This window comes from Eublepharis macularius, chromosome 5, assembly GCF_028583425.1.
Source record: "Eublepharis macularius isolate TG4126 chromosome 5, MPM_Emac_v1.0, whole genome shotgun sequence".
Lineage (NCBI taxonomy): Eukaryota > Metazoa > Chordata > Lepidosauria > Squamata > Eublepharidae > Eublepharis > Eublepharis macularius.
The window spans coordinates 87,308,815-87,331,075 of NC_072794.1; the positions used below are offsets into that span (position 1 = coordinate 87,308,815).

A 22,261-nucleotide genomic window follows, 5' to 3' on the forward strand; every position below is an offset into this window, starting at 1 on the left:
AATGAAGCAAGTGAGGATTTAGCTGCATGAAATAGTATAGTTATTAAATCCCTTCTAACAGAAGGGATATGTAGGAGCTTATAAATTAATTACATAAATCAACTTCAAACCCTTGTCCTTTTTGTAAATGTATTTACCAATAAGAAAATTAAGCTTCAGGGAAAAAACTGTCTCCAAAATTTAAACAGGTGAACCAAAGCAACAGAATCTGTTAAACAATTAAACTGTTACCAAATATTGTTACTTGCTATTATTTCAGGGGGGGAAATCTGCAAGAGTTTTCAAGTACTATACCTGGAGGTAAGACAGTCTGTGTGGGCATTGTGCTGATCACTGAAGGTTCCAATGGACTAGGCTGATAGATTGCATCAACAGGGTTAATAGTGCTCTGTGATACAAAACATAAGTCAAACTTTTTTTGAGAAACACAGTGATTTGCTCTATGTAAGAACTCTTCACATACAACAACAAAATCCTGAGAAAAAGGCAAAGTGACAGAGAAAGTGTAAAAAGATTCCCCTAAGTATTAAACAGCATCTACAGAAAAATAATTGTCACAGTATATTACAATCAAATTTACTCGATTAATGCGCCTTAAAGAAATTGCAGTTTCTGTTTTCACTGTTATCCTACATTAATTGCAACACTATAAATGAGATCCAGGACCACCACAATTCTAAAAATATTACTGAACAAATGTCCTATGACTTCATCAGGAGTCTTCAATAGAAGCAGCTGTAAATACAGACATGTCAGACAAGTCAGATTTCTTCAACGTAATCATAAAATGATTTGCAGATTAAGTGAATGCAAATAATTTTCTTCAATCTTGCTGTACTTTAGTTCATGGTACATTTAGTCAACTCCATCCCTTTCATCTGATATAACCAGTATTATTAGACAAAATCTGTTCACAAGCCTTGTTTGCCAATATTGATGCCTCTTTAAATCAGAGGATGACCACCACTACAAGGTATCAACCGTAAAAAAACACAAGTACCTAATCACTTGAGCTAGTTTGCACCCTGGAAAATTTTGGAAATTCACTATACATGCCAAGGGCAAAAGTGCATGCTTGGGCCTTTTGCCATATATTTAACAAGCAATGGGCTTGTTATTTTAGTATCTCCTGTAATTTTGAAGTGATAGAAAGATTTAGGCTCTTGGCAAATTACATATACAAGCAATGGCATGCCATCACTCTAATATATCTATTAGCTAACATCTAATAAATAGCCAGTTTCAACCTTTTGGGAAGCAGCCTTATGTCTTTTAGTTATTTTCTTCAAACCCTGCCAACAGGGTGCATGGTTTCTAGGTACAACAGCAGTGAAACACTTTCAGCACTTTTTGAAACATGATTATAAAAACACTCCATTGATTTAAAACTGTCAAAGAAATAAAATCAAGGTAAGATCAAGAGCAGAATAAAAGCAAACTGAACAAAATCCAGCGTGGGTCATTTAAAAACAGGTTACATGGCAGCAAATTGCAGGGGGGGGGATAACAAACAAGAACAGCAACAGGATTAAGCACAGTATAGACTGACACCTGAGCATAAACATCTAGTACTTTAAGACAGAAACAATAATGGAAATGTTTCAAAATCAAAAAGAAGGGGAAGGTGTTCAAGGGTTACATTTATCTCTGTACGAAGTGCTAGCAAGAGCATAACTTGGTTTTCTGTACAATTTTTTAAAAGTTTGTTGAGAAAATGAATGCAGCAGGAAATAATCAAAGAAGTTTAAAAGTGATTTAAACATTTCTTACAGTAAGCAAGCTATAGACCACACATCCTCTCTCATTTAAAAATTGTGAGGGTAGTAGGATATTAAAGGTAGAAAATAAATCTTGAGGAAAAAAGAACATCAGATATTGAACAGCTCCAGTGTCAAAAAGTGGCCCAAAGTAATCTAATCTGGAATCAGGGACTGACAAGACTATTTGTTCTACATCTCAGCATTCCCTTTCTACTATTCTCACCTCTGTATTCTATTTCACTTGTTGAGATCTAAGGATGATGCCTTGAAACATTCCCATGTGATGTTGATCCCAAGTGATGTCGAGATATAAACATTTTATGACTGCATATATACAAAACATGCTAGTTCATGGAATATACTCACTAGCCAACTGGCAAAACATAAGAAGCAGTTACAATGTAATAATTACAGTATTTTGTTTAACTATTAATTACAGTTGATTGCTAATACTGTCAGACATAGGAGCTTTAACTGTTCCACAGTGGAGATGAAATTGATTACTTGGCCTCCCATTGCAACAAATGCTGACTTTGGTTAACCTCACCACAGCAGCTGTAATTTGTGCACCAGAGGAAGAACAGTAGTAAGAAACAAAGCACAAGGACAATTCTGGGTAAGTATGTGCTCTGTTGTAAAGGAAAGTTAGCTCTACTAATAATAGGTGCAAAAAGGTGCAATAAGAGAAAAATGAACCAGTGACTGATACCTCCCCCAAACTGAAAATGAAACTAAGCAGCTGCAGATACTGAACAGCTAGGAATTTACCGTCAAATGACCTGTTACTTCAGAGCAGCATTTTTAAAAATCTGCCCCAAACTAGTAATGCTGGGAACCTCCTAGAGCTCCTCCTACAGAGGCAAGACTCTGGGTAAGGAAAATTAAATAGAAATGTTCATATCAAGGGCATGCTATATCTTCCCAAGCCTTCCAGTATTGTTTCAAAAAACTGTGATATGTTACATTGATTTCAAGCTTATCAAAAGGAACATATTCTGTTGTATTTATTGTAGAGTAGCTGCTACAGAAACTATCCTCAAGTATTCCTGCTAAAGGTACGACAACATAGTCCTGCATCTTCCTTTCTACACAACTTTGATAAATTCTTCAAGTAATTCCTTAAAGTACAAAGTATCCAAATCTTGTACCTATCTTACACTTGTAGCCAATTTTTATTTGATTGCATATGCCACAACCCACTGTGAAGCAAAATGTCCAAGCGAATACAAATCAAATACATGAGTGTTTGAGAGCCTAATGTATCTTTTGTCATATTTGTCATAGAGAATTTGTGAGAGAATTTGTGCCCCTAAAATCCAGATCCACTGTTACAAACAATGACCACTTCGTTCTGACCTGCCAATGTACTGCCCAAAAGGCAGAGGACCAAATTCAGCTACATTTAGATGTATTTCTTTCAGTATATCTCTGTATACAGATACCCATCTTATTTTTAGACTTTCAATGGAGATAAAAGTCTGATCCAAGGTCAGAAGAATGTACCATCTTAAGCAACCATTATTAAATGCATGTGATGTCATACAACTAACAAGGGACAATTTTTTAATCCCACTAAAAATCTCTCTCTGCTACTACTCATTTCCTGTGCAAAAAGTTATGAATTTTCACAGGATCTATATTATGGTTCATAGCCACTCTAACACAGAAGTTACTTTAGAGTCACCAGATACCTGACATGTTTTCACATGTAACATACCTGTTACTGCTGTTCATCGAGTAGTCTTCTGTGAAGGAACACACTGGGACTGTGTACATGCAGGCCAGCCACAGAGAAGATTTCCAGAACTTTCTAGAAGACTAGGAGCACTCCCTTTGGCACTTTCCCATCAAAAACATCACATGACCAAAGGATCCCCTCAGTTCTGTCCAGGCCACCACTGGAGACTACTCAGAAACTAAGGTTCCAGGGAGTTCATAGCAGGGCAGGAGGAAGGGATATGTGCCTGCATAGAAGACCACTCGATGAACAACAGTTACAGGTAAGTACAGCCTCTTTTCATCTTCATGGCTTCCACGCAGTCCCATACTGGGAGAATGGCAAGCTCACTTACAGAAAGAGGTGGATGTGAAGCTCTCAAAATAAAGAGACTATGGAGGATCACCTTCCCAATAGATGATTAGTTTCTCATTGACATTAACCCAGAGGTGCTTTTAAAGAAACTGGGAGTTCTCTAAAAGTGTCCCTGACAAAGTACAAGATGGAATGCAGCAAAGAAAAAACAGTGCTCTGGTGGGGAGAGCCATGCTAGGTAAAGGGCATTGAACAGTCATGCACTCAAGGGAGAATGTGATAGCCTCTACCAACCCACAAAGGAAGGGTTGTGTGGCGGTATCGCCAGGTTTCTCTCAGAGCCTGAACAACTAATGCAGCTGATAGTGTTGTGAGAAGTGAGGGCTGAAAGCCAACCTCTGGTAGGGTATCCTGGCCAGGGCATTGGATACATTAACATTGTGAAACTCTATGAATTGGGGGGGGGAGATAGGTTAGAAACCCAGTGTCCTCCTTACACAGGTGGAAGTGCTGTAAACTAAAAATGAAGCACCAGGGAAGTGCAAGAAGTTAACGAGGAGTTACACCTCTACTTTAAAAGTCTTTGGAGATCCAATAAGGAAGAGGAAAGTTTAGAGCGTCTGAATCCCAATTATAATCAACAGCATAAGGAGAAGGATCCAAGTTCAGCTATAGCCTCAGTAGAGACTCTTACCTACTTAGAGGTGCAAGATATGGCAGTCAAGGAGCAGCAATTGTCGCTCAGAAAAAAGAACAATGAAGCAGGTGTGATGGGGCCAAAGATGACAGACAGTATGCACCAACAATGAACCTGTGCTGCCAGCAGAACAATCTGTGCAGCAAAAAAATGCTAGGAGGTAAAACATAAAAAGAGATTACCTTGCCAGTGGATTAGCAAAGGCATTGTCCAATAACGTGGGTCCCTGAGAGCTAAGGAGGAAAAAAAAGGGCAGGCCATGGACCATCACAGTATCTCTCAAGGTCAAATAGCCCATGCCTCCAATCAGAGTATCCAGGAGTTGGCGCCAGGAAAGATTATAGCAACTCATAGCAATGACATGGAGCATTTGCAGTAAAACAAAAAAGATAAAGAAAGATATGTTTAGTATTCTTGTTGAAAGTAGTAGTAATATTACAAAGTCATTTTGCAGAAGACCAGGAGCCACCTGGAGGCACACCCTCATAGTAGGGCCCCCGCACTGCAGAGGCAGCCACTACCCACCGTTCCTACATTGGCGGGGAATACCAGCGCGCTCCTCTTTGGCCTGGTGGCCAGGCACAAGGGGGGTGCCGCCAGCGAGCGGCCAGACCCCCCGACCCCTGAGGGGAAGAGGCTCGCTGCTGCGTCCCCATGCCAGCCAGGCCCGGCGGCCGGCGGCAATACCCACTGTTCCTGCCCTCGCTGGGAATACCAGTGCGCTCCTCTTTGGCCTGGGGGGTGCTGCCGGCGAGCGGCCATACCCCCCCCCTCTGAGGGGAGGCGGCTTGCCGCCGCCTCCCTGTGCCCGCCAGCCGCCGGCACTACCCACCATTCCTACATTGCTGGGAATACCAGCGTGCTCCTCCTTGGCCTAGCGGGTGGGCACATGGGGGGTGCCGTCGGTGAGCGGCCAGACCCCCCGCCCCCTGAGGGGAGGTGGCTCGCCACCGCCTCCCCGTGCCCGCCAGGCCCAGCGGCTGCCGGCAATACCCACTGTTCCTGCCCTCGCTGGGAATACCAGCATGCTCCTCTTTGACCTGGTGGGCGGGCACATGGGGGGTGCAGCCGGTGAGCGGCCAGACCCCCTGCCCCCTGAGGGGAGGCGGCTCGCCGCCTCCTCCCTGTGCCTGCCAGGCCCGGTGGCCGCCGGCAGTACCCAGCATTCCTACATTGCTGGGAATACCAGCAAACTCCTGTTTGGCCTGCAGGCGAGCACATGGGGGGTGCTGCTGGCGAGTGGCCAGACCCCCCGCCCCCTAAGGGGCGGCCTTTATTTGAGCAGGCATGCAGGCGAGCCTTTGAGAAAGAGCCATGCAACCGGGGGCTCTGTTTGATCATATTTCCAGGCTTCTCCCTTCAGAACTGAGGGGGGAGGTGACTTCAATCAGCTTGGCATGTTGCTGCAGCCTTGAAGAAAGAGTCCTTGTGAGAAAGCTCTGATAGGCCACACCTAGGGTTGCCATGTTCCCTTTCTCTCTGGCACTCAGCTTTTACCTGTTGTCACACATACACTCCCAGTGCAGTGCTATGACATTATTTCCCAGAGTGACGTTATTGTGCAGGCCCCGGGAGCACTCTAGCACTTTGCACCAGACCGATTCTTAAAGAACTGGGCCATCTGGGGTCCAAATCAACCTGGCATAAAGTGTGGGAGTGCTCCAGGGGCCTGTGTGATGATGTCACTCCTGAGGGTAATGTCATGCTGTGCCAAGAGCATGCCCTGGCAGGCCCATTCCCGTGCCTCCCCCCACCCCCACTCACCAGGTGAGTGGAGGTGGAGGGCAGAGGATCCCCTGACATTACCAGGGGACCAGCAACCCTAGCTACCCTTCTGTACTTAACCCTTGGTACTGAAGGATGCCAGGGAGGGGGGCAGGTACCATTAATCAGGTTGGCATGAAGCCACAGCCTTGGAGAAGGAACCCTTGAGGAATTTCTCACAGGCCAAATCTCTGGATTTAGCCCTTGGTAATCAAGGATGCTAGGGAGGGAGCGCCCTGACCTGAATAGCCCAGGTAAGCCTGATCTTGTCACATCTCAGAAGCTAAGCTGGTGCCTTTAATCAGGTTGGCATTTTCCAGCAATTTGAAGAAGCCCCTCTTGAACCATAATGACAAAGGGAAGACAGAAAATTTTCTTTTTAGAATGTAATCGTATCATTCACTAGAATGTCTACTGAGAGTTAAAGACTTTTAAAAGAAATAATTCTCCTCAGTCTCAAGGATAAAGTGAGGGGAAAGAAGAGAACAGCAATGTAGGCAGCAATGCTGTCTCTGACAGCAAAGAGAACTGAGGGAATAACATCCCTCCTCTTGGTCATGGGATGATTTTAGCAGGAAAGTGCAAAAGGGAGGAGGGGCATTCCTAGTCTTCTAGAAAGCTTTGGAAATCATCTCCATGGCTGGCCTGCACGTGCACAGTTCCAGAGTGTGCCTGCTCAGAAGCCATGAAGTTGAACACTATTATACAGTAGCACTCCATTCTTTTTATCATATATCAAGGGCTCCACTCCCTATGTCTTTCAAGTTTAAAAACTTCAGCAATGGAAAAATTGAATTGCATAAAAAGCTTTGTGTTAGCATTTAAATTTGCACTCAGAAGAAGCAGTCAAGAAGTTGTATACAAATGAAAGACAGAAAGAGAAGCTATGTTAAAATTATATATAAGAAAGTAACTTGATAGAACTTTTTTCTCCAGTATTTCAGAAGCCAGGTTCTGGAGAAACTGACTGCTGCTCCAACAAAAACGTGCATTTCAAGTAACCCAATTTCTTCACATGGTTTTAAATTTTTCTTCTTTAATGAAACAGCAGTGTTTCCAGAAAAAGCTGGAATTTAATGTTCTTAATTATTGAACAGGCTTTAAGAGAGTGACAAATATATTCAAAGACAAACACTTGTAAGTGATGAGGAGAAAGAAATATCAGAAGAGAGTGGAAATTCAAATCCCTGTGCTCACATGACTGTAGTGTTAATATTCTGTAGAAATAATGAGAAGTAAAAGATTAGGCTTAAACTTACTATAAGTCCATCTGCGTGCTTCTCCTCATTATTTTGGTCCTTAAGGAAAAATGTTAGAAATATTAACATATCAATTGTTTATAAGTGTCATTTATATTTGTGTTTAAATGAGAATGACGCATTTCTCTTCAGAATTTCGTCTTCCACAGTAAGATATCCTCACAATGAGGAAGTCACTTAACCACTGAAACCTTGTCATTTTGCCTTGCCTTGTAACATTCATCTCTGCTCCATTTATACCAATACAGAAGGTTTGGTTTGGTGTAGTGGTTAAGAGCGTGGGACTCTAACCTGGAGAACTGGGTTTGATTCCCCACTCCTCTGCTTGAAGCCAGCTGGGTGATCTTGGGTCAGTCACAGCTATTTCATCCCGACCTATTTCACATGGTGATTGTTGTGAGGATAATAACAACACACTTTGTAAACCACTCTGAATGGGTGTTAAGTTGTCCTGAAGGGCGGTATGTAAATCGAATGTTATTATTATTAAAATGGGTATGCATTGAAAAGGCACTATGCAATACAGCGAATTGCAACCATTTCAAAACATCAAGAAGCAACAACTGTGAATGCTTAAACAGCTATAAGGTGAAGGTTGTACATCATATTCCTTAATGGTTCAAAAGAAAATTACCACCAAGAAAGTATCTTGTAAAAAGTTATGTCATAGTTTCAAAAATTACTTAATTCAGAGATTCATTTTACCATGAATGTAGAGTTCGGCTGCTTAGCATATTCCCAGTAAAATATACTCACATCACAATACACACATGACTGTGCATATGTTTTTACCCCCTGCACAGAATCAAGGTGCACAAAGTCCACGACTGCTTCTACAAATTGGATATATCTGGTAGAATCAAGGTGCAATTCACTATCTGGAGCCCCACTTCTGCCAGAAGGCACAATGCAGTATGAACATGGTGCAGGAAAGGTAGGCATCTGCCATGAGTAGCATGTCTATGCAGGGAAAATGTGGTGACTTCCTGATGACATAGATATGCCATTATCACTACCATGCACTCTGTGACTACCAATGGCAACTCAAATGGTAGGACTTTGTACAGATAAATGGGCCAAACAGCAAAGCAAAAAAAAAAATGACCCTGGGATTGGACAGAGGTATACAAATAAGTATCTCTGGGGTCTACAGATGCAACCCATATCCCTTTGGTTAGGAATAGGATACAGGAGAGAGAGGCCATTTAAAACTTTGTGGGACAAATAAATCTTTTGATGCACTCTGGTTTAACATTGGATGTAGGCTTCCATCTTTTGAGGGGATGGTGCTGAAGAAATAGGAGTAAAATGTGGTTCTTTGAAGTAGGGGGAGAACAGACTCTATAGCACTCATCTATAAAAGACACGACCCATTCCAAAGCAATGTGATTTGGGCTGGTGTTAGGAAGACAGTGATAAACATACGTGGCAGGGAAGTTAATCTAACTGGGTTTTGTATTAATCTGCTGGGCTGAGGAATGGGAACCACCAGATTCAGTTGTGCTACCAGATGGTCTTGGGCAACAAGGTATGCCGTAGACTGGAAATGAAAACAGAAGGTTCCAATGATGGTGCAAATGCCAATTCCATAACTATCAATCAACACTTAACAGAGACCTAGATCTATATACTCTACGTACAGTACTGGCTCTAGTCTCAGTCAAAATCTGCGGCCAAAGTCTGTGGCAGCAAAAAAGGAGTGGAGCAGTGATCATTCTAACGGCATGAATCCCAATTCTGCAAATAAGAGTCTTAGTACCTGACTATTGGTCCCAGGCACCTCTAGATGATGAGAGGTAAGAGGAACCACGATACCTTTAAAAGTGTGGCAATCTCTGAGAAATCTGTATCAAGGTGAACAACTCAAGGAGCGTGACAAAACCAATATGCTGAGGTCATGTGAACCTCTTGGGATGTATCCTCTTTTGGACAACCTAAAACCACACTGAACTGTACCTTGGTAGATGTATGTTCTGGTGAGGGTATCCTATGGGGTGTGAAAATCTCTTCAAGTTTGTTTAGAATTGGCTGCAGGGAAATCTCTGGGTCATTCATGGTTGTTGGATCCATACTCAGTACTGAGGTCTGTGGCTATTTTGTAGATGGCAAGTAATGGGTTCAGTGGAAAGTACAGTCAGCTGTATAGCAGAGACAACTGTTGTTTCTAGGTGTCTCCTTTTCTCTTATTTGGTTCAGAACTGAAAGAACAGGTTTAATATTTACTGCTATCTATCCTGTTTCATCTGCTGTGCTGAAACCAGATCCTTCATACCCAAAATTTCAGGTTAAAGAGAGTACTGGAAGAGCCCAGAGTAGACCGAGTGGTCTTGTCAAGACAAGGAATATTCCTGAAGAACTACTGTCAGTTGAGTGGAACAATGGAATTGTGTTTGCTTGGTGTATTTATGGCAATGTGGGCAAGATTCTGAGTACTCTTCATCTAAGCAGAAGAGGCAACAATTGATCATGGCTGTCCATGCTGGGTAAGTTAGTATCATGCTGCCAACATTTTTTAAATGTGGACCATATACCATAGATGTGTGAACCACTGCAGGGAAGGAGAGAAAAACCTAAAGAAAACCCTAAAGGAGAGCATACAGTTATGAATGCACAAAAGGCCTAGCTCACAAGATTTTTGTAAGAAAAGGTCTCTACAATGCTACTACTGAGGCGGACAAAGAAAAACCAAACTAGAAGGCATAGATAGCTCTGCCCACTCAAGGCATGTGTTAGGCATTCCTCTCCTCAAGCTGGGTGGAGCTAGTAACAAAGTATAATTCTGGAGGGTTTCAAAGGGATATTCAGCCCATGCTCAAGTCTGCATCAGCATGCCAGTGCACAAACCACAAAGAAGAAAATGAGAACACACACAATCGACAAAATAGTTAGACCAAAAGTAAAATTGTTCACTTGGCACCAAAACCATACTCCATTTCAGTACCAGGCAAATGCAGGAAGCTGATTTATACCAAGTCAAATTATTGGTCTACAAAGGTCAGAACTATCTACTATCACTGGCAGCAGCTTTCCATGGTCTCAGGTCTTTCTCATCAAATACTACAAAGTCCTTTTAATCAGAGATGCCAGGGACTGAATGTTGGCCCTTATGTGTGCAAAGCACATAGTTTGAGTCAGAGGTCTACCCCATGGATGCCCCCACCAATGTCTTCTACACCCCTCTAAAGTTCAAAACACATGAAAAAGTCTTGAATGCAAGAGGAATGCTTCAGCGACACCACAGTGGCCCTTTGTCAAATTTGCCTAGGCTCTCAGGATGGCAGAGACCTCCAGAATCTTGTACCCAGAATCTTGACATCCCTGAACAAATAGCTGTGGAGAGACAAGAACAGGCTGCTTATCCATAACTGATGTTCTGGTGAGAGTGGTGTTGGAATATGCGATGTCAGGTATACAAGGAGCAGCTCCAGGAGAATATGGAGAGGTAGTCAGATAGGAACATGGGGGTCTGATGGTGGCCGTCCAGTCAGTCGCTGCCAAGCAACCAATCATATGCCTGAGCCACTTTCAAAGCAGCTGCAACAGCCAGTCGGCTTGGAGAGAGCTGATAGTGTACTGAAGGAAAAGTTGTTTCAGGTGGGTAGCCATTTTGGTCTGTAGTAGGAGGAAGATTCGGGTCCCAGTACCCCTTAAAGACCAACTAGATTTCCAAGGCATGTGCTTTTTGTGAGTAAAAGCGCCCTTCATCAGATACAAGGAATGGAAAAAGTGTGCAGCTGGAAGCCTGACTCTTGGGCAGCAAAAGCAGGCAAAATAGACTGTCTCCAGGGTGGAAGATTAGAAGCCCCAAGCATCAGTGGGTCTAATCTGGTTCAAGTCATTCCTTCAAATGTGTGAAATTGGCTCTAAAGTCTCTGTGAATAATTAAAGTTAATATATATACAACGTTCTCTTGCATTGTAACTTGAGACGATAATTTTTTTTTTACTTCAATCAGAGTTGAAGTTTTACTTTTTGTGACCTGTTCGTCGTGCTCCTGACTACTTAAATCATCTTAACCCTTCTGAGCAGAATAAAGCTATTCTGTTCATTTAAATGTTGCCTCAGCAGTTTCAGTATCCTGACAGAAAAATAAGACATTTTATCTCACATTAGGAAACCCACTATTCTATAGCCCTTGAAACAAAGCCTTACAGACGCTACCATAGAATATGCACTTAAGAGGAGGGAAACAGTGCTACAGTTCACATCTAAATTGCCCCCAAATTGCAGGAGGTTATCTCAGGGGGTTTCTGTCTTATTTCTTTTGTGATTTTCTCATGTATCCTCCACAATACTGTATTTAGGCTATATCTGACTTCTTCTCAGATTTGTTATGTTTATTTCTCCTCACCCACTAGCCATGTAGGTAGACAATCCCTATCTATCCATAACAAAGTTTCTCTGATTCCAGGAAGTGCAGATGGAACCAACATGGGGGCTAGAACCAGAGTGGAGTGCTGGAACCAGTAGTACCAAGGAGAGAGACAGGCTCTGATGGTACTCTTATCTCCTGCTCATGCTGCTTTTTGAGCACTGCCTCACAGAATGGCTTTGAGTTATGACTCTCATTTTATGCCACTTGGATAAATTGTTTGCAAATAAAACAACAGAAGTGGAGTCATGGACTCTGTTCCACCCCTATGCAAAAGAAACATGTGTCCTGGCCAGCAGACTGGGCCATCTTGGTTCCACATAATAGGGGACTGTACGGAAGACATGAAGATGTGCTGACATACTATAAACGGTGTGAGAAGATGCAATTAATTATTTCTGATGCAGCAGATAAGAGCATTAGACTAAGATCTGGGAGATCTTAAATTCCCACTCTACCACAGAAGCTCGCTTGGTGATCAGTCACACATGCTCATCTTAATCTATTTTACAGGGTTGTTGAAGGATAGAATTTAGGAGAGGAGAATGACATAAGCTGCTCTGAATCACCATCGTATTTCATTGTTACATAAAAATCAACAAAATCTAGAAAACTAGCTCACTAATGCAGTTTGGTGTAGTGGTTAAGAGTGGCAGGATTCTGATCTGGAGAACCAGGTTTGATTTCCCACTCTTCTGCTTGAAGCCAGCTTAGGTGACCTTGGGTCAGTCAGAGTTCTCTTAGAGCTCTCTCAGCCCCACCCACCTCACAGGATGATTGTTGTGGGATTACTAATAACGTATCTTGTAAACTGCTGAGTGGGCATTATGTTGTCCTGAAGGTTGGCATATAAACTGAATATTATTATTATATCATTATTATTTCTTTATGATTTGATAATTCAGTGCTTTTTGTTTACTTATCTGCCTTAAGTGTCTCATGGAAAGTTAGGGTGGAAATGTTTAAACCAAGTGTTGTTCCACAGAGATACTTTAATATGTAGACTTGTAGTGCCCATTTACATACCAAGCTGGAAAACTGCTTTGGGTATTCTGAGGATTATAATAAAAATAATAATAACATTCAATTTATATACCACCCTTCAGGACAACATCCACTCAGAGCAGTTTACAAAGTATGTTATTATCCCCACAACAATCACCCTCTGTGGTGGGTAGGGCTGAGAGAGCACTGGAGAGCTGTGACTGACCCAAGATCACCCAGCTGGTTTCAAGTGGAGGAGTGGGGAATCAAATCTGGTTCTCCAGATTAGAGTACCGCTGCTTTTAACTACTACACCAAACCGGGTCTCCTTGATCTTCCCTATGATCTTCTAGCATTTATTAAGGGTATTCATATATGCCAACTTTCTTGTGACACAATCAGGACTTAAGATGGGTAATAACAAATACTATACAAAATTATAATCTATTCAAACCATTAACACATCATTAACTTTTAAGATGCTGTGTTGGACTGCACCTAAAACAGAGTTGCACTTATCTGTAACTGTTGTTCATAGTGGTTTTCCATGCAGGCACACATGGGACTGCACATGCACAGGTCTGCTGATCGGTGAGGGTTTTGCAGCTTCAAAAACCGCTAGGGGTGCCTGTCCTCCCAGAGTGCATATATGGGTGTTTCCTGCCAAAAGCAGTCCATGCTTTAGAGGATGCATTGCCCCCATACTCAGTTTTTCCTAAGCTGCTGGACTCTCCAGGTAAATAGTGAAGAACACTCAGTGGGGCAGGAGGGACAGTATGTGTACCTGCAGAGAAGACCTCAATAAACAACAATTAGAGGTAAATACAGCTCTGTTTTCATTGTTGGTCTTCTGTGCAGTCCCACATGGGAGATTAATAAGCCACCTAAGGAAGAGGGGTAGGCTCTTCACTGGAATAGCGATGGCCCACTGTTGCTTCCTTTCTATTAAGCACATCCAGTGCATAGTACCTGATGAAAGTATCTGACAATGTCCATATTGTCGAAGGCTTTCACGGCCGGAGAACGATGGTTGTTGTGGGTTTTCCGGGCTGTATTGTCCATATTGCTGCTCTGTATGTCTTGTAGTAGCACTCCCTTGAGGAGTGCTGCTGACGATGCTTGTGATCTGGTGGAATGAGCATGCATCTCCAACAGACAATGTAAGTTAGCTTGTTTGTAACACACTCCTGTACCACCCACCTGGCAATAGAACGTGAGGTAGTCTTTTCCCCCTTGTTTGGACATACATAACACAAACAGTTGCACGTCCGTCCTGAATGACACCGTATGATTCAAATAAAACAAGATTGCTCTAGGGACATCTAGAGAGCGGAGTGTCCTTTTAGCTTCAGATGCTCATGAAGGGAAGAATACTGAGAGTATTATCTCCTGGAATGTATGGAATTTGGTAACCACCTTCAGAAGGAATTCTAAACTTGGCCTCAAAACCACCTTTTCTTTGTGGATTTCCCCCCAAATTCTGTTTATTGTTTTCAAAATCTTAACAATACAAATAACTTTTACAAGGATAAGTATCTATAAACAATAGTTACTTTCAGTATATGTTTTCTAAATTATTATACATTCAAAAATAACATATTTACAAATTCGCATTCGATCATATAACAATGATCGATCATATAGCACCCACCACACAGGGTGTTTTGTTGTGAGGATAATAATGACATACTTTGTAAACTGCTCTGAGTGGGCATTAAGTTGTCCTGAAGGGCGGTATACAAATCAAATGTTGTTGTTGTTATTAATGATTATATCTTACTGTATGGGATATCCATCCTATTATGTGTTGTTGTACATGGGCATGTGAAAGTGGATGTGTATATAAAGTGGGAATATATGCGCCAAACGGGGCGAAAGAACAATTTTTTGATGAAATTAAGGATCGACTTGGACAGATGACATATGATGAAGTGATTGGAGTAATGGAGTGGTAGATCCACAAGTTGATAAAACAACGAATTTGATAAGAAACAAAGGAGGTAAGCTCCCAAAATCCTTTTTTGAATTTCAAAGACAGGAAGGTTTAGAGGATGTATGGAGGAAACAGAATCCGGGTGCTAAGCAATATACTTTTTTTTCAGCAAGACATCAATCTTTTTCAAGAATTGACATGATTTGGGTATCAAAAGAGCTTGCTGTATGCGAAAAAAGAAACGGATATTTTGCCAAAAATTAATTCAGACCATAATCCTGTGTTTTGGAAATTTGGAACGAAAGGGGAAAAAAGGAGATGGAGAATAAATGAGGATTTGTTAAGTAGTCATGTTAATGTGGATGTTCTTAAGAAAGAGACTAAAAGCTTTATACAATACAATGTGGATCAAGGAGTGGTAATTTATAAAGTACGGGATGCGTATATAAAGCTATGATTCGGGGAGTTCTTATGGACTTAAATGCCAAAAGTAAGAAAAACAGTCGAGGTTGAAAGAAATTCAAGAAAAAATCAAATTTAAAGAGCAGCAATTAAAGAAAAGACCGGGTAAAAAGAAAATACAACAGGAAATTAAAATACTGCAGGAACAAATAAGAGCAATGGAAAATAAGGAGGTGGAATGGGAGTTGAAAAGGCTGAAACAAAAATCATTTGAAGGAGCTTACAAACCAGGGAAATATTTAGCGTGGCAGTTAAAGAAGAAAAGAGAGAAACAAATAATTAGTAAGATCGTGGAAGACGGGAAAGAACTGTTTGATCAAAATTCAATAGAGAGGGCTTTTTTTTAAGTATTATGCAAAGTTGTATCAGAAGAAACTAATTGATAAGAATTCAATAGAGGATGATTTTCAAAAGTTGATTTTACCAACGGTGCCCAAGAAATTGAGAGATAAATTAAATGCTGAAATAACGTTAGAAATTGTGGAAGCGATACAAGCTACAAAGATGGGAAAGGCGCCAGGACCAGATGGCCTTACAGCTAAATTTTATAAAGTAATGGCAGAAGATTTGAAAGAGTTGCTGCAAAAAGTGATGAATGCAATTTTAAAAGGTGATGATCTGCCGGAAACGTGGAATGAAGCTAATATTACATTAATACCAAAAGAAACACAAGATTTAACCAATGTAAAAAATTATAGACCAATATCTTTAACAAACAATGACTACAAGATTTTTGCGAAAATATTGGCTGAAAGGCTGAAGGCCTGGCTGGTGGAGTTTGTAGGGGAGGAGCAGGCAGGCTTTCTACCAGATAGGCAGATAAAAGACAACCTGAGGACGGTATTGAATGCGATAGAATATTATGATAAAAATCCAGGAAAAGAAGTTGGTTTCTTCTTTGTGGATGCTGAAAAAGCGTTTGACAATTTGAACTGAGATTTTATGTTTGCAATGATGGAAAAAGTACAGATGGGTAAGATGTTTATTCAAGCAGTTAAGGAGATATATAAGAATCAATCTGCAGCCATAGTTGTCAACCGAGAAATAACAAAAAAGCTGGACATAAGAAAGGGAACAAGACAAGGATGTCCACTCTCTCCACTGGTATTCGTGATGGTGTTGGAAATTTTACTTAGACAAATATGAGATGACGATGAAATTAAAGGTTTGAAGATTAAAGGATATACATACAAGGTGAGGGCCTTTGCAGACGATGTGATGGTGATAGTGGAGGACCCTCTACAAAATATGCCAAGGTTAATGGAGAAGATAAAAGAGTTTGGAGATTTGGTAGGATTTTATATAAATAGGAAGAAATCTAAACTGCTTTGAAAGAATATGTCTAAGCAAGAACAACAAGAGTTAATGGAGATAACGGATTGCGAAGTGGTTCATAAAATAAGATATTTAGGTATTGAGTTGACTGCAAAAAATATTGATCTATTTAAAAACAATTATGATAAGCTTTGGCACCAAATAGACAGAGACATGATGGTGTGGAATAAGTTAAATCTATCGTCGTTGGGTCGTATTGCTGCAATTAAGATGAATGTGTTACCAAGAATAATGTTTTTAATGCAGACAATTCCAATTATGATAGATAATAAGCAATTTGAAAAATGGCAAAGAAAAATTTTAACCTTTGTGTGGGCAGGAAAAAAGCCTAGAGTGCAGATGAAGGTGTTATATGATGCAAAGGAAAGAGGAGGACTCCAATTACCAAATTTGAAACTATATTATGAAGCCATATGCTTAGTTTGGGTGAGGGATTGGATGTTGTTAGAAAATCATAAATTATTGATATTGGAAGGGTACAATAAAACCTTTGGATGGCATGGATATTTATGGTATGGAAAGAATAAGGCTGATGCGATGTTTTTGCATCACTTTGTGAGGCGGAGTCTATTTGCAGTATGGACTAAATACAAGCGATATTTGAATGAAAGAACACCAATGTGGATTGTACCTGCAGAGGTTGTGAATCCAAAAACTGAGTATGAAGGAGCGGAGTGGATGACATATCAGAACATTCTTAGAGTGGATCAGAATTTATACAATATTAAAAATAATGATGAATTGCCATTTCGATATGGGTGGTTTCAATATATGCAGATAAAAGATTTGTATGACACTGATCAGAGGAAAGTAGGGTTTAGAGTGGAAAATTCAGAATTGGAACAATGTCTACTGCAAGGGGGGGAATTGATATCTAAAGTGTATAAGATTTTGTTGAAATGGTATACAGAAGATGAGACAGTTAAAGTTAAAATGGTAAAGTGGGCAATAAATTGTAATAAAGATATATTGATGGAAACTTGGGAGAAATTGTGGGAAAATACTATAAAGATATCAACATGTACCATGATAAGAGAAAATGTGTATAAAATGATTTATAGATGGTATCTCACGCCAAAAAAGCTAGCCAATGGAAATAGTCAGATGTCAGATAAATGTTGGAAATGTGGAAAGCATGAGGGTTCTTTTTATCATATGTGGTGGACATGTGAAAAAGCTAAGCATTTCTGGGGGGAAATAGTAGACGCTATGTCAGAGATATTGAAGAAAAAAGTTAGAAACCCAGAATTGTTGTTATGTATGAACCTAGAAGATTTTGACAAAATGGACAGAATAATGGTATTTTATATGACTACGGTGGCTAGGATAATTTATGCACAGCTGTGGAAGACAAAAGAGATACCATCGGTGGAAGATTGGATTTTAAAAACATTGAGCTTGGCTGAAATGGATAAACTAACGAGGAAACTTCGAGAGGAAGATATGGAAGAGTATGTAACAAGTTGGGAGAAATTCAAGAATTACATAGAAAAAAAGTGGGACTTTAAAGGGAAGGTGTGGTCTTTGGATACTTTCTGAGGGGAGGATAGTGTTCTGCTGTTACTTTGAATTAATACAGAGGTAGTAATCATTATATTATATTAGAGGTAAAAAATCTAGTTTGTGATAATATACCATTTTATTGATATATGTAGCTACAATATGTTATAATTTACTAGGTTATAACATCATGAATTGGATAAAAATATAAAGGATATTAATAATTTTGAACATTATAGATATGATAGATATATGTAATAGTGCTATCTAAAGATATGCAATGGTATAAAATATATTACTATGACCCATTCTTAGAATGTAGTATATAGCTATTAATATAGGGGACATATTATATTGTAGGTTATTGGATATTATGGATAGATAGTACTAAAGGATATGGAATGTTAGATAATGGTATTTATCATTAGATAGGTATTATTATATTATATATATTTTAGCTTGGTTAAGGTTTTATTTAAGAGGTAATAAAGGGAATGGAAAACTGTCGGAAGTCAACAGAAAAGGGTGGGGGAAAGGGTGGGGGGTATTACAATATGATGGAAAGTTAACTGTGTATGTTTTTATATTTGTATAATGACCCATCCAATAAAAATTAAAAAAAAATGAAAGTGGATGTGTATAACTAGTAGCGGTGATTGCTGTCATGTTTTGAGGTAATATAGAGGAATTATATATTTTCAATTTACCACAGATTTAGTCTTTGGGGGATTTCTTGTTGTTTCATTAGGTATTCTAAGATTGGGTACTAGTTAGATATAAAGTCTTTTGATGTCACCTGGGGGTCTATACGTGACAGGTTATCTGTAACAGCAGCCACAGTATAATTGTCCCTTAATTTTTTATGCCATAGAGAGAGATCTGGAGCATTTACATTTTTCTAGGGGGTGGCAATGGCTGCTTTGGCAGCTGTTAACAGGATCGATGTAGTTCGTGTCTGCGTACTTCCTATTAATGCCCATGTGTTTAGGAGCAAGGTCTCTAGAGAAAAGGGAATGTGTATGTCTGTGAGGGTTTTGATTTCATTTAGAACTCTTTCCCAGAACGTTGCTACTTTGGGAAAGTATAACCAGCAGTGAAGGTAATCTCCTATCTCACCACAATGTTTCCAGCAAGCTGGGCTGGCAGCTGATATGACATGGGTTAATTTTTGAGGTGTCATGTACCAGTGTAAGATGATTTTGAATACTTGTAAACTTTCAGTTACAATATGAGATTTTAAATGGTGGTAATTTCCAAACAGAGATGAGTCAGATTCTGTCAGATGTGTGTCACAGATTTTTTGCCAGCATGCTTGGTATTGTGAGTGTATGTGTTTTAGTCAAGTTAGATAATAATTATAAATGGCTGAAATAAATTCTCCACCGCACTTTCCACTACCTTGACTCTTTGCTGTGTTCCCTGCAAATCGTTAAACATTGTTTCCATACCTTTCTTCACTTCTGCCAGCTCATTTTTTACTGTCTCTTTAACCTCTTTCACCAACTCCGGTTTCATGTCCTTGAGCTCCTTAATCACTTCTAAAAGTTTTTTTGTCCAAATTCTCTATCGCCAATTGCCACTCTTTTTTCGACATCATGGGGCTTGCTTTGGCTCGCTCCCACGAGTCCGCTCTCTTCCTTAGCTCCGTGGCGTTTGATTTAATATCCTTTTAGTTTAAATGTCCCGGTCTTTCCAAAAAAAAAAAACTTTTAAATAATCCAAAATGTCGGGCGTCTTTTCTCTATGGTTCCTCTATGATTTTTGTAATCCAATATGGCTTACTTCCTCTTTCGCTGAAGCCGCGGCTCTTCCCCTTTCAAAAATGGCGATTCCCTTCTTCCTGCCCTCCGGCAAGGGCCGCTTCTCTCCAGCAACTCTGTCGTTGTTACGTACTTCCTGTTTCCCGACTTCCCACAGCAGCTCTCGCGATGGTAAAACTTTCTCACAGCCTGATATCTCCTTCTAGCCACAGGTATTCAAAACAATAGTCCAATTTCTTTAAAAGCTTCGTTTAACTTAGTCCTTTTTCTAATATAATTCTTGCCGGGTCTTCCCCTCCTTATACTAAGTCTGTTGCAGTTTAAAAGTCTACTTTAATTCTTCTTTACTTTAAGTAATCTGTCCCGTTTCAAGAGATAGTGATCTTTACCTTCTCATTCACTTTCCGTGGGTTGTAATCGCTGTTTCAATCTTAGATTCCCATCCGCTCTTCTTTCCCCTGTTGAAGCTTGGGCATGGAGGTCTTATGCCAACCGCATTGGCACCAGGACTGCCGCAGAGATTATAGCCGACCTGTCTTAGGGTGGGACCTCAAGGGTCGGGAGAGGATCCGTTGCGTAGGACCCCCCCTCGCCTGAGATCAACGCGCCCTGAGGTACTTGAGCGTTCTATGCCTGTTCTCCGCCTGAGAACAGTTGGCCGCGGGCTTTGTTTTGCCCCGCCGGCCACTTAAACGGCAGCCTGGTCAGCTCCACAGTTAGAGCTGCGTTAGACCTCCATGGATCCCAAACCGGAAGTCATGGATCCCAAACCGGAAGTTTAACAGACACGCAACGAACAGAGATGAAGGCGATGAGGGGGAGAATGGCGGCTGCGGAGAGTAAACATATGGAGAAGCAGCTGAGGTTTCGCGGTTTGCCGGAAGTGGAAGGAAAGACAGCTCAAGAACAGATTACTGAGGTGTTAGCTGAATACCTGGGGAAGGAGGAGGAGGAAGTGATGGCTATCCTAGATGTGGTATACCGTGTAAATTCAAGATTTGCGACCCAGAGGAAACTACCAAGAGATGTGATGTGCAATTCACAATCAGAAACATAAAAGAGAAGATCGTGACTAAACAATTTCAAGATCCATTGGAGATTGATGGCAAGACGATTATTATCATGAAGGAACTACCCAGATCGGTGTTGTTAGATCGGAAAAAATATAAAGCTCTAGTTCAGATTCTGAAGGACATGAAAATAAGGTACAGATGGGAATTACCAGAAGGAGTGTCCTTTGAATTTGGAGGAGTGAAAAAGCGCATTAGATCTGAATCAGAGATGGAACAGTTTATAAGGGACAATGAAAAGGACTTACCAGCAACAAGATTATGAATATGGAGTGCAAAGTTTTATCTTGGAATGTAAATGGACTTAAGTATTTTCCACTGGCTATTAAAACAAAAATGTGATATTGTGTGCCTGCAAGAGACTCATATTAGAAAGCAGGATGTAAAGTATTTAAAATTGAATAAATTGGGTAGTGACTTTGTAGCGGCCTCCAATAAGAAAAAAAGGGGAGTGGTATTGTATATAAAAGAGGAGCTACAGCCAAAGTTAGTGATGAGAGATGCGGAAGCCAGATTTATAGCAGTGGAATGTATATGGAATTTAAAGAGAGTATTGGTGATTGGAATTTATGCACCTAATGGAGCAGAGGCTGGTAATCAGGAGCCACAGCTGTTGGCTAATCAGAGCCTACAGCCAGCAGCTGAAGCAGAGCCATCAGTACTCTCCAGCCCCAGCACCACAGGGGAAGTGCAGCCAGGGACTTCCACAGGGGAAGCTCAGTCAGGGACTGCCAGCACCACAGGGGAAGCCCAGCCAGAGGCTTCCACCCCCCCAGGTTCACCCACACCCAGAGAACGCCGCAGACAGCGCCAGAGACTGGAGCTGCAGGAGAGACGGCGCAGTGCTCGTCTCCTGAGCCAACGCCAGCTGCTGGAGGGTGATGATGAGTAGCTTCAGGATGGAGCCCCAGCAGCTGGCTGAAAACCATGCCTGGCTATAAAAGCCAGTCAGGAGCAACAGCCAGGCGTGGAAGCTTCGTCTCTACTGTCTGCAACCACTCCGTGCTCCATGAACCTTGCCCGTGCCTACTGTTGGACCTGACACTACCGGTAACTGACCTTGGACTGTGCCTGACCTTGCTCTTGGACTCTGGACTCAACTCTGGCATTAGCTTGTGCTCTGACCACTGCTTTGACTTGGCTTTTGGCTCCTGAAACTCCCTCTGGACTTGGTATCAAGGTTTGGACCTGCACCACCCTGCTTGGGCTGGCCCAGCCCGTGACACCTATGACCAGATAATTCTTGCAGGAGACTTCAATGGAGTGACAAACTTGGAATTGGATAAAAAGTCAGCAACTGCACAAAAGAAAAGAGGACTATTACCAAAGACGT

General features: G+C 41.1%; 1 protein-coding gene across 4 annotated transcripts in view; it reads right to left on the reverse strand.

Moving 5' to 3' along the window:
* OSBPL9 (oxysterol binding protein like 9) overlaps positions 1–22,261 on the reverse strand; it is a 163,625-nt gene that overhangs the window by 31,188 nt on the left and 110,176 nt on the right. For 3 of the 4 annotated variants that reach the window (XM_054979826.1, XM_054979829.1, XM_054979828.1), the window contains 2 exons: positions 7,513–7,551; positions 295–388 (listed from right to left, as the gene is read on the reverse strand). In XM_054979826.1, the coding sequence (XP_054835801.1) occupies positions 295–388; positions 7,513–7,551 (133 nt within the window). The remainder of the gene's footprint in view (positions 1–294; positions 389–7,512; positions 7,552–22,261) is intronic. The other variant, XM_054979827.1, reaches the window with a different exon arrangement.